General features: G+C 32.4%; 1 protein-coding gene across 1 annotated transcript in view; it reads right to left on the reverse strand.

Moving 5' to 3' along the window:
• Positions 1 to 17,376, reverse strand: part of LOC143051533 (uncharacterized) — a 621,634-nt gene that overhangs the window by 588,583 nt on the left and 15,675 nt on the right. The window contains exons 2-3 of the mRNA XM_076224424.1: positions 8,030 to 8,212; positions 988 to 1,011 (exon numbers count right to left, since the gene is read on the reverse strand). Of these exons, the coding sequence (XP_076080539.1) occupies positions 988 to 1,005 (18 nt within the window). The 5' untranslated portion in view covers positions 1,006 to 1,011; positions 8,030 to 8,212. The remainder of the gene's footprint in view (positions 1 to 987; positions 1,012 to 8,029; positions 8,213 to 17,376) is intronic.

Raw genomic sequence — 17,376 nt, forward strand, 5'->3', positions numbered from 1 at the left:
TGCTAATGAGACAATTCTACAAAATAGACCAAAGGACACAGAAAATAACAACTATAGGTGACCGTACAGCCTTCAACAACGATCAAAGCCCATATGGCATAGTCAGCTATAAAAGGCCCTGAAATGACTAATGTAGACTGTTGAATTTTGATTGTTTTTCATTTTTTTCCATGGCGATGTCAGATTCTCTTTGACCTAAAGAGTTGTGAATGTCCTTCAATATCTTACGTTTCTTTTTTTTTTTGTCTCCTGGAATTTTGTATATTGAAATTTTGTTCACTGTAGTCATTTTGCTTTCTCCTGTTCTCCCCCTGAGAATACTGCACGCCTGTATCTTTATGTACAGTTTATAGACAACATGGGACACATGAAATAGGTCACATGACAATGACTTTTAAGAAGAAAAACTTACCTCATCCCAACTTGCCATTGTATCCTGTAAAAGAAAATGAAATCATTGTATATTTATAAAAATAAGGAGATATGATTACCAATGAGACAACTATCAACTTAAGTTCAAATGAAGTGGATGTAAGCAATTATAGGCAACGGTACGGCCTTCAACAATAAGAACAAGAGGCTGTCAAGTGACACAAACTAATATAGATCTGCAACTTCTCTATCCATGCCAACAACTTTAAATGTAATAAAATATATCCTTTAATAAAAATAGATCATTATCTAATTAGAGGAGTTCACTTCATAAAATTATATATATAAAATTCAGAAAATTCTTCAAACAATTTACCAACATTTGACCAAAGAAACAAGAAAAAAACTTTAAATGTCAGTTATCCTTTATACAATGTCTTTTAAAAATGCTTTAAAAAATGAGTTATTTCCCTTTGAAATTCTGTTCACTGTAGTAATCTTGATTTATCCTGTTCTCCCCCTAGGAATACTGCACTTCTGTATCTTTCTGTACAGTTTATAGACAACATAGGTCACATGACATAGGTCACATGACTTTTAAGAAAAAATACTTACCTCATCCGAACTTGCCATTATATCCTGTAAAAGAAAATGAAATCCTTGTATATTTATAAAAATAAGGAGATATGATTACATATGAGACAACTATCAACTTAAGTTCAGAAAATTCTTCAAATAATTTACCAACATTTTAATAAAGAAACAAGAAAAAAACTTAAAATGTCATTTATCATTGATACAATGTCTTTTAAAAATGTTTTGTACAGAAATGGATTAAACCATCAAAAATTAAATTCTTGGGAAAGGGTTATTTATATATATAAATAAACTCATCATAGATACCAGGACTAAATTTAGTATATGCGCCAGACGCGCGTTTCGTCTACAAAAGACTCATCAGTGACGCTCGAATCCAAAAAAGTTAAAAAAGCCAATTAAAGTACAAAGTTGAAGAGCATTGAGAACCAAAATTCCTAAAAGTTTTGCCAAATACATAACTTAACATCAAGAAAGCTAAAATCATGAAAATTGAACTTGACCTTCATTTAGTCACAGGAAACAACATATATCTAAATTTGTTTTCATGTAAATGAATGGACACTAATTGGCAGCCGCCTGCCTGCACGGCCGCCTTACATCCCAAAATCAATAACTGATTTAACTTCGAAAATCTGGTTAAAAAGCCATACCGTAAAGTCAGCTATAAATGGCCTCAACATGCAGCACGCCCGCCGTACATCCCAAAATCAATAACTGATTTTTATTTTAAAAATCTGGTTAAAAATCCATGCCATATAGTCAGCTATAAAAGGCCCCAACATGAAAAATATGAAACAATTCAATTGAGAAAACTTGCGCCTAATTTATAACAAAACTATTTACGAAAAACAAATATGACAGACAAGAACCAGTGATAGCCACTGAACTACAAGCTCCCAACATGGAACAGGCACATAAAGCATGAGGAGAGGTTGAACAGGAGTTGTAATTTTATGAAGAATACATTAATTAGTGTTGTAATCATGATGTCATATTAAGATTGCCCCAATACTATTAAATATTAAAATTGATAAAATCTGTATTTTCTCCAAATTGATTATCCTCTAACATTGTCCTTTTATTACATTCCACCATATATACATGTACAAGTAAATTAGATAAACTTTAAAACAAAGTTACTCTTTTTTAAATAGATGCTGTAAAAATGATGTACACATTTTGCTTACATTTTAGTGTCATTGTTGAAACAATGAAGGGCCATAACTCCTGAACAGCATAAAGAAAATTGGCACTCTCACACTTGACCTCCATTTTGACATGAGAAACAAAAAATATCAAAACTTTAAAAGGTTTGGTTAAATGTTTCGCAAGTTATTACACAGAAATGTCATAAACAGTCATTTTTTAATCAATCACAACATGCACAAGGACCATAGCACTTAATTCATAATATGAAAATGTTAAAGTTTTGGTAGCAACAGTTTGTCGAAATTGGGTTTTTCAGTCAGAAATGTGTTTTCTTGTTTTTGTAAAATAATGTTAAAAGTAAGAAGATGTGGTATGATTGCTAATGGGACGACTCAGACTCTTCACCAGAGAGTTTTCAATAATATGCAAAACCTTTACCAAACAGCAATCTATAAAAGGCTCCAAAATGACAAATGTAAAACAATTCAAACAAGAAAGGCCATAGAACAGTTATTTCATAGTGCATTTCTTTAAGAAAATAAATTCAAATTAAAAAAATCCAACCGGCTGTATCTCAAAAATGACACTGACTGAATCTGAAAATACTGCACGCCTGTATCTTTCTGTACAGTTTATAGACAACATGGGTCACATGACATAGGTCACATGACTTTTAAGAAGAAAAACTTACCTCATCCGAACTTGCCATTATATCCTGTAAAAGAAAATGAAATCCTTGTATATTTATAAAAATAAGGAGATATGATTACCAATGAGACAACTATCAACTTAAGTTCAAATGAAGTGGATGTAAGCAATTATAGGCAATGATACGGCCTTCAACAATAAGAACAAGAGGCTATCAAGTGACACAAACTAATATAGATCTGCAACTTCTCTATCCATGCCAACAACTTTAAATGTAATGAAATATATGTTTTTCTCATATATGTTATGATGGCATGATACTAAACCCCTAACGGAAAGGATTGTGCCTGATGTTCATATGATGAAATCATAATCTTTCAGTCAGTTTAATTGAAGTCTGGAGTTGGCATGTCAGTTAACTGCCAGTAGTCTGTTGTTATTTATGTATTATTGTCATTTTGTTTATTTTCTTTGGTTACATCTTCTGACATCAGACTCGGACTTCTTTTGAACTGAATTTTAATGTGCGTATTGTTATGCGTTTATTTTTCTACATTGGTTAGAGGTATAGGGGGAGGGTTGAGATCTCACAAACATGTTTAACCCCGCCGCATTTTTGCGCCTGTCCCAAGTCAGGAGCCTCTGGCCTTTGTTAGTCTTGTATTATTTTTATATTAGTTTCTTGTGTACAATTTGGAAATTAGTATGGCGTTCATTATCACTGAACTAGTATATATTTGTTTAGGGGCCAGCTGAAGGACGCCTCCGGGTGCGGGAATTTCTCGCTACATTGAAGACCTGTTGGTGACCTTCTGCTGTTGTTTTTTATTTGGTCGGGTTGTTGTCTCTTTGACACATTCCCCATTTCCATTCTCAACTTTATCCTTTAATAAAAATAGATTATTATCTAACTAGATACCATTGAGATGGGAGCCATCTCTGTGGGCCCTGCTGTCAATAACGTCCTCTGGTGGTGGTTAAAATGGATGTCAAGTATAAACTTTGAAATCATAACGGTTATCTAGATATGGAGCGGACACGATCTTCACCACAGGACATGGGGTTGTCAACTGAAACCAAAGTTTTTGACCTGGACCTTTGACCTATGAAGTTGTACATACATCATGACACACCCTCTGGTGTTGGTTAATAAACATGTTAAGTATTAAGTATAAAATCATAACGGTTATCTAGATATGGAGCGGACACGATTTTCACCACAGGACACGGGGTTGTCAACTGAAACCAAAGTTTTTGATCTTGACCTTTGACCTAGGAAGTTGAACATTCATCATGACACACCCTCTGGCGTTGGTTAATAAACATGTAAAGTATTAAGTATTAAATCATAACAGTTATCTAGATATGGAGCGGACACGATCTTCACCACAGGACACGGGGTTGTCAACTGAAACCAAAGTTTTTGACCTTGACCTTTGACCTAGGAAGTTGTACATACATCATGAGACACCCTCTGGTGTTGGTTAAAATGGATGTCAAGTATAAACTTTGAAATGATAACGGTTCTCAAGATATAGAGTGGACACGATCTTCACCACAGGACACAGGGTTGTCGACTGAAACCAAAGTTTTTTTACCTTGACCTTTGACCTAGGAAGTTGTACATACATCATGACACGTTCTCTGTAGGTGGTTAATAAACATGTAAAGTATAAAGTATGAAATCATTATGGTTCTCTAAATATGGAGCGGACACAAAGTTAAAGTGTTACGGACGGACGGACGGACTGATCACTATAGGGCGACCCGCCGAAAGGCGGGGCCCTAATTAGAGGAGTTCACTTCATAAAATTATATATATAACATTCAGAAAATTCTTCAAACAATTTACCAACATTTGACCAAAGAAACGAGAAAAAAATATAAAATGTCATTTATCATTTATACAATGTCTTTTAAAAATGTTTTAAAAAATGAGTTATGTCCCTTTGAAATTCTGTTCACTGTAGTAATCTTGATTTCTCCTGTTCTCCCCCTAGGAATACTGCACTCCTGTTTCTTTCTGTACAGTTCATAGACAACATAGGTCACATGACACTGACTGACTCTGAGAATATTGCATGCCTGTATCTTTATGTACAGTTTATAGACAACATAAGTCACATGACCATTTCTTTTAAGAAGAAAATCTTACCTTATTCCAACTTGCCATTATATCTTGAAAAAGAAAAACACAATTTCATTGACAATGGCACGTGTGCCCTTAGTGTCTAGCGATAATTTTTGGTATCACTCTACAGTGCTGACAAAGGAAATTATCAGTTAGTAAGATCAAAGGAAAATTTCGTAAAATAGCGATAATTTTGTATATTGAAATTCAGTTCACTGTAGTCAATTTAATTTCTCCTATTCTCCCCCTGTCTGACTCTTGAAAATACTACACACCTGTATCTTTATGTAGTTTATTGACAACATAAGTCACATGACCTTTGACTTTAAAGAAGAAAATCTTACCTCATCCCAACTTGCCATTATATCCATTATAAAGAAAAACTCAACATTGTATCATGTTTGTACACAAGAGTTGTAATTTGAAGAGAATTATTTTTAAGGGGCATTAACTACTAGAAACAAACAAACATAAAATAAGATTTTTTACCACTATGTTCTAATTTTAGCCATGTCGGCCATTTTGTTTGGTAGGTGGGGTCATCGGACACATTTTTTAAACTATATACCACAATTATGATTGTGGCCAAGTAAGTTTAAATTTGGTCCAGTAGTTTCAGAGAAGAAGATTTTTGTACAAGTTGAAAAAAATGACGAAAAAGTTGTTAAAATTGACTATAAAGGGCAATAACTCCTTAAGGGGTCAGGGATGATTCCAGGTGTTTTCAAATGGGTCCCCTGAACATCAAATTGGGAATTTTTATCCTAATTGGGAATTTTCTGATGCATTTAAGACTAATCAATATTATTTTCCTGTAAAACAGAAAATTATGTCAAGCCCTTTTACTGTTTATTCATTGTTATTCAAGTTTTAAGATATCTCATATAATCTCAAATTCAAGATATCTCATATAATCTCATTTTTATAAGATATCTTATATATATTATATATACAGCATCTCATAGAGTTTTTAAGATTTCTCATAAAGTTTATAAGATATCTGATAAAGATATCTTATAAATAATTTTCATATAAGATATCTTACAACATGTACAAAGTTTATGAGAATATAATTTTCTTTATATTTTATATATATAAAGAAAATTATACAACTTTGCAGATATCTTATTTGACTATTACTATTTTAAGATATCTTATAAACTGTACAAAATATCTTATAAACTATATAATCTTGAAGTTCGAAAAAATAGGAAAACTGCTAACATTTTAATAAATTTGAATCCGGCTGCTGAACCACAACAACATTTATAGATGACGTCACCATCAACGAGTCATGAACCCCCTATGAAATTTACTAACCCCCTACAGTCTCATAGGGGGTCACAACGTGATAATTTACCCGCGGTGCGATAAGAAAATTCGTAGTTGCCTAAATCGGTGACAGAATTTTTTCCAGAAATATCGATTTTTATTTTCTTTTCAAGAATTGGGAATTTATATTCACAACAATATTTTTGGGGCCGCTGGCTGATTGTAGGACCGCTCGGCGGCCCTAAACTATATAGTGGAATCATCCCTGCGGGGTTCTCTGACAATTTTGGTCATGTTGACTTATTTGTAGATCTTACTTTGTTGAACATTATTGCTGTTTGCAGTTTATCTCTATCTATAATAGTATTCAAGATAATAACCAAAAACTGCATAATTTCCTTAAAATTACCAATTTTAGGGCAGCAACCCAACAACTGGTTGTAGGATTCATCTGAAAATTTTTGAGTGGATAGATCTTATTCTGATGGACATTTAAATCTTGAAAGACTTGCCCTAAATGTCTTAGTTTCAAAGACATGAAGCAAAAACTGCATTTTACCACTATGTTCTAATTTTAGCGATGTCGGCCATTTTGTTTGGTAGGTGGGGTCATCGGACACATTTTTTAAACTATATACCACAATTATGATTGTGGCCAAGTAAGTTTTAATTTGGCCCAGTAGTTTCAGAGAAGATGATTTTTGTACAAGCTGAAAAAAATGACGAAAAAGTTGTTAAAATTGACTATAAAGGGCAATAACTCCTTAAGGGGTTGACTGACAATTTTGGTCATGTTGACTTATTTGTAGGTCTTATTTTGCTGAACATTATTGCTGTTCACAGTTTATCTCTATCTATAATAGTATTCAAGATAATAACCAAAAACTGCAAAATTTCCTTAAAATTACCAATTCAGGGGCAGCAACCCAACAACAGGTTGTCATATTCGTCTGAAAATTTCAGGGCCGATAGATCTTGACCTGATCAACAATTTAACCCAGGTCAGATTTGCTCTAAATGCTTTGGTTTTAAAGATATAAGCCAAAATATACATTTTACCCCTGTGTTCTATTTTTAGCCATGGCGGCCATCTTGGTTTAATGGCCAGGTCATCGAACACATTTTTTAAACAAGATACCCCAAGGATGATTGTGGCCAAGTAGTTTCAGAGGAGAAGATTTTTGTAAAAGTTTACGGACGACGGACGCCAGACAACGGACGCCAGACAACGGACGCCAAGTGATGAGAAAAGCTCATTGACCGGACAAGCAATTTTTTGTGTCTTTGTTCACCGTGGACAGGTGAAAAAATGATGCTTGACATTGTTGATTTATATAATCATAAAGAAAAGTCCCCAAAATCCATTCACAAAAGTAGAAAAAATATCAAATAACAAGACGAAAACAACATGTTTTAGTAAAACTCATCATGATCAAGACAGATTGGTTATCAAACAAAAAATAGGTATGGGGATCCGGGTTTCATTCATATTCTGTGATTTTTTCCAATTGATCCGGGATTGTTGATCAGATTATCAGGTTATAGCAACGGTACACCATAAATGGTAATTATTAATTTCAAAGACTTATTTCTCAAGAATGAAAACTAAATATAAGGTCGAGATGTATTTAAGCATCTTAAGATAGGTCATCGCTCGGAAGTCAAGAATCATCGGAAATCAGAGACGGCAAAGCGCAAATATCATGAAAATCAAAGAGCAGAATGCTCTGCGGGATATTATTGCCATAGTTTTCATTGACACATGTATAGCAGTTCTGCCAACTTTTCATTAAGCAAATGTGTCAGATTCGGATGACTAATTATCAATATGATTAAATGATTAAACATTTTAAATACCCAATGTGAAATCTGTTGGCCAGAGTTCTGCAATTGTCAATAGGGGATTACACGTGGACCTTCATCAAACTCTTATTGCAACTTCAGCATGTTATTGTACAGTCTGTCGTCATGGTCTTAATGCCACTTTATATTACATACATTTTACCCCATCTGCCACCAGTCAATAAGCCTGATCAGAATCTGCAAATAAAGATTTATATAAAATGTTAAACATGTAAGTTATCATTGATATGGTCATAATTATAACTGTATACAAAACTTTGAATTTTTGAAATACTACAGGCTTTTCTACCTCAGGAATAGATTACCTTAGCTGTATTTGACAAAACTTTTAGGATTTTTTGGTCCTCAATGGTCTTAATCTTCGTACTTTATTTGGCCTTTTTAACTTTTTTTTTATTCGAGTGTCACTGATGAGTCTTCTGTAGACGACACGCACGTCTGGCACAAATACAAAATTTCAATCCTGGTATCTTTGATGAGTTTATCTATCATGTTTATAAACAGATGTGAACCTGTAAAAAAAAATCCTGGGTCTAATATTATTAAATGTAATTTGAAGAATGGAATGCCAATAAAATTTGCTGACAATACAGTGAAGGTCATACAGTTCCCTCGTAATTCAGATTTTATAAAGAACAATGTGTACTTATCTAATCGAAATTTCTTGATTGCAGGTGTGTATTTTGTGGTATGTACTTGTACACAAGACAGGCATGTGATATCTAATTCATGTTTCAGATTGCTAGAGTAAAGGAGGGGGCTAGATACGGGGAATTCTGTAATTTGAAGAGTGAAGCCTATGGTTCACATACATGTACCTGTCTATTTGTTATATATATATATTACAGTGTTTTTGTTAAACAACTGATTAACATTGTTATCACAACTAATTCAAATTTTATGAAGATAAAAAACAATTACCCCACATCTATGATTAGTGATACATTATTAAAATGTAATAACATATACATGTAGCCTAGATGAAATTTATTTTGATAATCACGTTTATCTAAGGGGACGACCATTTGATATACTAGACGTGCAAAATAAATTGTGTTACCATGGTTACTGACAACGATTTACAACAGCCTGCAAACTGCACAAGCCTTAAAATTGTGGGAAAGAGATTACATAAAGTGATCTGGTACAAGGGTTAAAATGTGATTACCCAGTGATCTGGAAGGTTTTTTTCACTATGGTCCCAGGGCCCCTCAAAAATAAATTCAATGGGCCATTTTAAAAAATAATGGGCCATTTGAATTGACCTCTGTAAAAAATAAAAAAAGTATCAGTATATTTTGGCAAAAAGGTGTTGGTACTTACCTTTATGATTTTAAATAAAATCATGGATATTGTTCCTGTGATTTTGTAATTTCAATTTCAATGAATATATATACAATAACTTCTTCCAACCCCAACAATATTTCAGTTAACCTTTATTTACTATGTTTAAACTGGTACTGTTGCCTTGTTCATGTTAATGTTTTTTTTTGTACATTAAATTTGGGTCTGTGTCGATACCATACTTATTCCAGATGTTCTGTATCAGAGGTCATTTCATCTTGTATTATTATAACTTCATCACGGTGACAAGAATAACAGTATAGAGTACCATTAAACAAAACTTAGAACAAAACAACAAATCGCTGAAGTCATGTTTACAAAATGTCAAAACAAGCCAAAGACCAAAAAATGACAAGGACAGTTAACATGGTTAAGCGTCTTTTATGGAGACAAAAACTATATTCCTAAAAAGTCTTCGGGGTTCTTCAATCGAAATAATACCAAACTAAACTAAATGAGATTATTATAAGAGTTAAATCTCGTCTGTACTAGCCAAATTTCACAAATTTAAAGATGTTTACAAAAAAAATATATCATGAATGAGGGTTAATTACGTTTTTCGGATTATCAGATAGACCGCATGGTTCTATTATTACTATAGGAAAACACCCGAGACGTTAAATCGCATGGTTCTATTATCAGGCCACAGACCACAATTAATTCCTCTATCAGTTCTTTATAACATGTATAACGTTTTGCATCAATAAAAAAATTGCACCATGCACTTTTGTCAATTTTTTTGTTGTGTGTAATGTAAAGTCCTAGTCCGTTTTGTAGTCCAAATATATATCTAAAATTCAGAAAGATTGAACCAATCACTTTTACAAATTGAACCAATACACATCCATACCCTTATTGACAAGTCAAGAGATGTTCCAAAAACTGTAAATATTACCTTTTTGCACTTGGCCTAATCACTCATTCCATATCAAAATCAGTTTAAATACAACATCCAAAAATTTATTTCACCTCTCTTCTTTCATTTCCACCCAAAAAAATCTAAGAAATGAGTGAGGAAGGGAAAGAAAAAAAAATAAGGAAAAATACACTCTAATTAAAAGGAACTATATTCGTGCAGAACGAAAAGCGGGGTCATTAATTGTTGTCTTGGGCCTATAAGGGGCCTTAAACTTGACACATTCTGATAAAACTTGGCATGATTTAAGCTTAGTATATTATAAAACAGTTTACAAAGTTTCAAAGCCATATGATACCAAATAAAAAAAATGTGGCATTTTTTATATCTGAACTTTGGGTGCTGAATTGTGGCGTGGAATTAGAACAATTTCAACTATCAAATTTGAGCTTCCGATGCAAAGACTTTAAGAGTGAATCTATACTATGAAACGAGAAGACCTCATTTTGTGTGTCGCTTCTCTTCCTTCCACAATACATTAATCATTATACCTCTGTGTCCTACAGTTACCATGCATAGTCGCATTTGTCATCCTTTCTTATGATTATTCAGATTGAGTTAATTTTGGAGAAAAAAACGACAAAAAAGGAGTCCGGATATGATTCCGTCATCAGACTGACCTTTAGTCATAGATGAGACTTCCTGTTTGAAACATGCATACGTACTACCAGTCGTATGATAGATAACAAAAATGAACCAGGTGCTCCGCAGGGCGCAGCTTTATACAACCGCAGAGGTCGAACCCCGAACAGTTGGGGCAAGTATGGACAAAACGTTCATGCGTGATACAGCTCTGAATTTGGATTGTGATCAAATTTTTGACATTACATGGTTTTTTTTTTTACACAAAACAAATGTCAAGATTTTACAAATCAATTAAAGATTTCTTCTTCAAACTTTTTAAATCTATAATTAAATAGTTGACACAGCATAGGTTTCTGACACAGAATGAATGTGGTCTAATGAACTTAAAAGTTTGTTTGTTTTGCCTTTGAGCAATTCACTATGCTGTTGAATATTAATCCTCTCAAAAAATGTTTGAAGAAATTTTCTTTTTATTTATGAAATCTGAAATGAGAAAAATTTAACCCCCCCCCCTTTTTTTTCAAATCCCCGTTTCCCTTTTATCCAAAACTGACATCAATTCAAATTTCTAATGAAGTTTGCAACAATAACTACTCTTTTAAATACATCATGAAATATTAAAATGTAAAATAAAGTGCTTGTTATCACGTGCACTGAATGGTAAAGGTTGGTTGGTAGTAAAAGTGAATATACATTGTTTATTGTATAAAACAATAAAAAAAACTTCATCAGCAACATTTTATATTGGCAAATTTCTAATGAAGTTATTTACATAAAGTTATTGGCAAATAAAAATAGAAAATGACATCATAGTCATGTTAGGCAAATGTCCAACATACATTATCTAAAACATTTTAGATAAGATAAGGAAAAAGAAGCTTCATCAGCAACATTTTATATTGGCAAATTTCCAATGAAGTTATTTACATAAAGTTATTGGCAAATAAAAATAGAAAATGACATTCATAGTCATGTCTGGCAAATTTCCAACATATATTATCAACTACTATTCTATACAAAGAAAGATAACTCCAATTGAAAATTAATTGCTATTGCACAATATTGTGCAATTAGATATTTCTTGCTATTGTGCAATACTGTGCAATTGAAAATTTCTTGCTATTGCACAATACTTGATATGGAATCCTGATTTGGACCAACTTGAAAACTGGGCCCATAATCAAAAATCAAAGTACATATTTAGATAAAGCATATCAAATAAGCCCAAGAATTTAATTTTTGTTAAAATCAAACTTAGTTTAATTTTGGACCCTTTGGACCTTAATGTAGACCAATTTGAAAACTGGACCAAATATTAAGAATCTACATACACAGTTAGATTTGGCATATCAAAGAACCCAAATTATTCAATTATTGATGAAATCAAACAAAGTTTAATTTTGGACCCTTTGGACCAACTTGAAAACTTGGCCAATAATAAAAAATCTAAGTACATTTTTAGATTCAACATATTAAAGAACCCCAAGGATTCAATTTTTATTAAAATCAAACTAAGTTTAATTTTAGACCCTTTGGACCTTAATGTAGACCAATTTGAAAACGGGACCAAAAGTTAAGAATCTACATACACAGTCATGACAGTTAGATTCGGCATATCAAAGAACCCCAATTATTCAATTTTGATGAAATCAAACAAAGTTTAATTTTGGACTCTTTGGGCCCCTTATTCTGTTGGGACCAAAACTCCCAAAATCAATACCAACCTTCCTTTTATGGTCATAAATCTTGTGTTTAAATTTCATAGATTTCTATTTACTTAAACTAAAGTTATTGTGCGAAAACCAAGAATAATGCTTATTTGGGCCCTTTTTTGGCCCCTAATTCCTAAACTGTTGAAACCAAAACTCCCAAAATCAATCCCAACCGTTCTTTTGTGGTCATAAACCTTGTGTCAAAATTTCATAAATTTCTATTAACTTAAGCTAAAGTTATAGTGCGAAAACCAAGAAAATGCTTATTTGGGCCCTTTTTGGCCCTAATTCCTAAAATGTTGGACCAAAACTCCCAAAATCAATACCAACCTTCTTTTTGTGGTCATAAACCTTGTGTTAAAATTTCATAGATTTCCATTCACTTTTACTTAAGTAAGAGTGCGAAAACTAAAAGTATTCGAACGACGACGACGACGACGACAACGACGACGACGACGACGCCAACGTGATAGCAATATACGACGAAAATGTTTTCAAATTTTGCGGTCGTATAAAAATAAAAAAGACAATCAGAGCGTTCTCCATATCAAGGTGTTTAGATCACAAGAACCACAACTATTATACCTCCTTAGACATGTTAGAGAGGACAATTATTTTTGGCGTTTATCTACATCATGTACATGTAAATAACGATTATACTGCTTTAATATAAAGTCTCTCTGTATTCTGACTGTTTTCTTTGAAATGTTAAATATTTAAGGGGTCATACCAGTTGCATAATATATATCAAAATAAGTAAAACATGTGGAAACAAGAATCACAGTGTCCATAGTACACGGATACCACATCGACACTACATGTAGTTCCGTTCACACCCCATTTGTCTTGAAGTTCATCTATCATCTTTCATTTGTATTGTTAGAAGTTTTTTAAAACAGTTCTCTTAATTCGTGTCACTAATGTGTATATAAAGGGAGTTTATCATGTTTATGGATAATATATGGATGACATTCACAATGTTCGACACGAAGTCATTTTGAATATAGATTTAAACAAGATCAACATGCGATGGCGCTTTGTTTGTCATTCTTCATCTTAAGTTCACAGTGAGACTTTACGACGTGTAAATTGAATAATTGCACCTTGTAAGTTAAGTACGTCCCCTGGGACCAGTATATGTACAAAAAATGTATCATCGGGCTTAACTTTCTGCTTTCAAAGCTGCCTGACAGCATATGGATTTATTTTAAGGTTTGAGTTTTGGGATGAGTTTTGGGAAGTCTTAATTAGGTTTGTTTTGTTTCTGTATAGTAACTTCCATTGTTCAGGTGAAGTATGACTGTGTTTTATATCTACTTCACCCCAATACTTAACCGAACCCTAGTCTATTTGAGCAATCTTAATTATGATAGTATCAGATTTGAGGTATAATCCACCAATTAATGGTATTGAATTCCTGACCATGCTGACCAGTCCAAATAATTATAACGTCTGGCAAGGCTATTTTCATTTTTTTTTCTGGGACGCCTTCCTATGACATACGTAGGAAGGTGTCCCAGAAAATTCATAGGAAGGTGTCCCAGAAAAAAAATTAAATAGCCTTGCCGGACGTCATAAATCATGTAAATAGGCCAAATAAAAAAGTATGTGTGGTTCCAGTTACATCTGAAAAAAAGTTAGGGTAGATAGGTAGGGATCTTTTTTATTTTATGTTTTTTTTTACATTGAGTCGATGGGCGCAACATTCTGACTTTAACAGTGCTTAATGAAAAATGGTAATAAATCTTTAGGTTAGGCTATTTTTAAGGGAGTTCGCTTCTCAGTTTCAAAGTAATTAACTTTTCAAAAGCTTAGTTTATATTGATAGGGGATTAATAAAAGAATCCATAGAGCATAAAAAATATATAGGTCGCTGTGCTCGTTTTCGATATATAAGCCATTGAAATTTTGGCGGGAAAATATTTTCTCTTGACTTTTCATAGCTTTATTATTGACAAGTTAAAGTCTTCAAAAACTATTAAAAAGTAATTAAAATTTTAAAAGACTTAAACATGTTAAACAGACAGCTTTAAAACTACACATCATGTACATGTAAAAGAATTATAAAAAGAAAATGGGGGTTATCGGGCAAAATTTGTTTATGCATTCCAACGGATAAAACCAGAGGATGCCTGAAAATCTGACCAAAATTCCAAAACATGACAGCCAGCTTCCTTAAGCTGAAATAGTAGGGACGGTAGGGTAACTGGAACCACATATATTTTTATTTGGCCTTAACGTGACGGTACCCAAATTGCACCTATTTTGACAGTTTTTTCACCTACATTTTTTTATGATAAAGAAAAAAAATTCCATTCTGTGTTTATTTTGTAGCCGTATCCTTCTTTATTATATAGGAACACTAATTTGATTGTTAATCCATACGGAATCATAAGAAAATTGGTCTAAACTGACCTCCAAACCATCAATGATTCTGAAATGAGGAGTACCCAAATTGCATCCATGCTTAAATTCGCACTGTCAAAATTCTGATAACAGAGCTTTTGTTTAATTTCTTCAAATATTTTGAACAATTCAGGGATGATTCCAGGTGTTTTCAAATGGGTCCCTTGACTACATCAAATTGGGAATTTTTACCCCAATTGGGAATTTTTTATGCATACAATCAAAAACGAAATAATATCATTTTCCTGGCCTATAAAAACGGAAAATGTATTTTAAGTTTCACCTGTACACTGATTGAAGAAGTTATTGGATTCAGACCAGGGAAGTTGCAAACAAAAAATTCTCTGAAACCGATATTATCAAGATGCTTGATTTCTTGATTGACAACATATTTGTAACGTTCGGAGGACGTGTTTTTTCAACAGACTGTCGGCATCCCAATGGGAACAAACTGTGCCCCTCTACTTGCCGACTTGTTTCTTTATTATTATGAGGCTGACTTCATGCAGGAACTTCTTAGGAAAACAGATAAGAAGTTAGCAATATCCTTTAACTCTACTTTCCGCTATATAGATGACGTTCTTTCACTAAACAATTCAAAATTTGGTGACTATGTGGAACGCATCTATCCCATCGAATTGGAGATAAAGGATACTACAGATACAGTTAAGTCGGCTTCATATCTTGACTTACATCTAGAAATTGACAATGAGGGTCGGTTGAAAACAAAACTTTACGACAAAAGACATGATTTCAGCTTTCCAATTGTGAACTTTCCATTTCTAAGTAGCAACATTCCAGCAGCACCTGCATACAGGGTATGTATATCTCCCAATTGATACGATATTCCCGTGCTTGCATTTCCTATCATGATTTTCTTGATAGAGGGTTACTGCTCACAAGGAAGATATTAAACCAAGAGTTCCAAATGGTGAAGTTGAAATCATCCCTTCGTAAATTTTACGGACGCCATCACGAGTTGGTTGACCGTTATGGAATAACCGTTTCACAAATGATATCGGATATGTTCCTTACGTCGTAACTACAATCCCCTTCCTTTTCATGAATGTGACCTACCGAATTAGACTATTTACCGGATTTGTAATCACATAAGCAACTAGACAGGTGCCACATGTGGAGCAGGATCTGCTTACCCTTCCGGAGCACCTGAGATCACCCCTGGTTTTTGGTGGGGTTCGTGTTTATTCTTTAGTTTTCTATGTTGTGTCATTTTTGCTATTGTTTTTCTGTTTGTCTTTTTTCATTTTTAGCCATAGCGTTGTCAGTTTGTTTTAGATTTATGAGTTTGACTGTCCCTTTGGTATCTTTCGTCCCTCTTGTAATACATGAATACCATTATGCACTATCATCTTAACTTTGGTAAACAAGGCATATATACCAGCTAACATAAACCTATGGCAAGCAGTTTAGCTATTTATTCGAATTTCAAATTATCTCAAATTATTTCATAATATATGAGATATCTTATATAACATATAAGATTTTTATAAGATATCTAATTTGATATATGAGATATCTTATATAATTTAATATTTTAAAGCTATCTTATATTATATGAGATATCTTATATATTTAATAAGATATCTTATAAAGTTTAAAAACTATAAGATATCTTATTAAATATATAATATATCTTATATACTTATAAGATATCTTATATACTTTATAAGATTTCTTCTAAAGTTTATAAGATATCTCATTAAGTATATGAAATATCTTATCAAAATTTTTTATACAAGATATCTTATATAGTTTATTGGATATCATCTTAAGAAAATTATATAAGATATATTATATGAATTATCTTATAATTTCTATACGATGTCTCTAATAATATATCTAATATGATATATAAGATATCTTATATAATCTTTTTTATAAGATATCTTATATAATCTTTTTTATAAGATATCTTATATAAATATATATCTTATATAATAAAGAAGATATCTAATATCGCTAATAATAAGATATCTTATATAGTATATAAGATATCTTATAATATACTTTATATAAGATATCTTATATATAGTTCATAATATATATCATATAGTTTATAAGATATATGATAAAGAAAACTATATGAGATATCTTATATATATAAAAAATATCTCATAAACTTTATAACATATCTCATGAACTATGTAAGATATCTTATAAACTTTATAAGATATCTTACAAACTATATAAGATATCTTACAAACTATATAAGATATCTAATGAACTATTATATAAGATATCTTGTAAAGTTTATGAGATATCTTGAAGTTAGATTGAATAGCAAAATGGCATGCCGTATTAACCACTGAAAAAAACCGCTGGGGCTCATTTCATGAATGGTCTATCATCAACATTAT

Source organism: Mytilus galloprovincialis, chromosome 11, assembly GCF_965363235.1.
Source record: "Mytilus galloprovincialis chromosome 11, xbMytGall1.hap1.1, whole genome shotgun sequence".
Taxonomy (NCBI): Eukaryota; Metazoa; Mollusca; class Bivalvia; order Mytilida; family Mytilidae; genus Mytilus; species Mytilus galloprovincialis.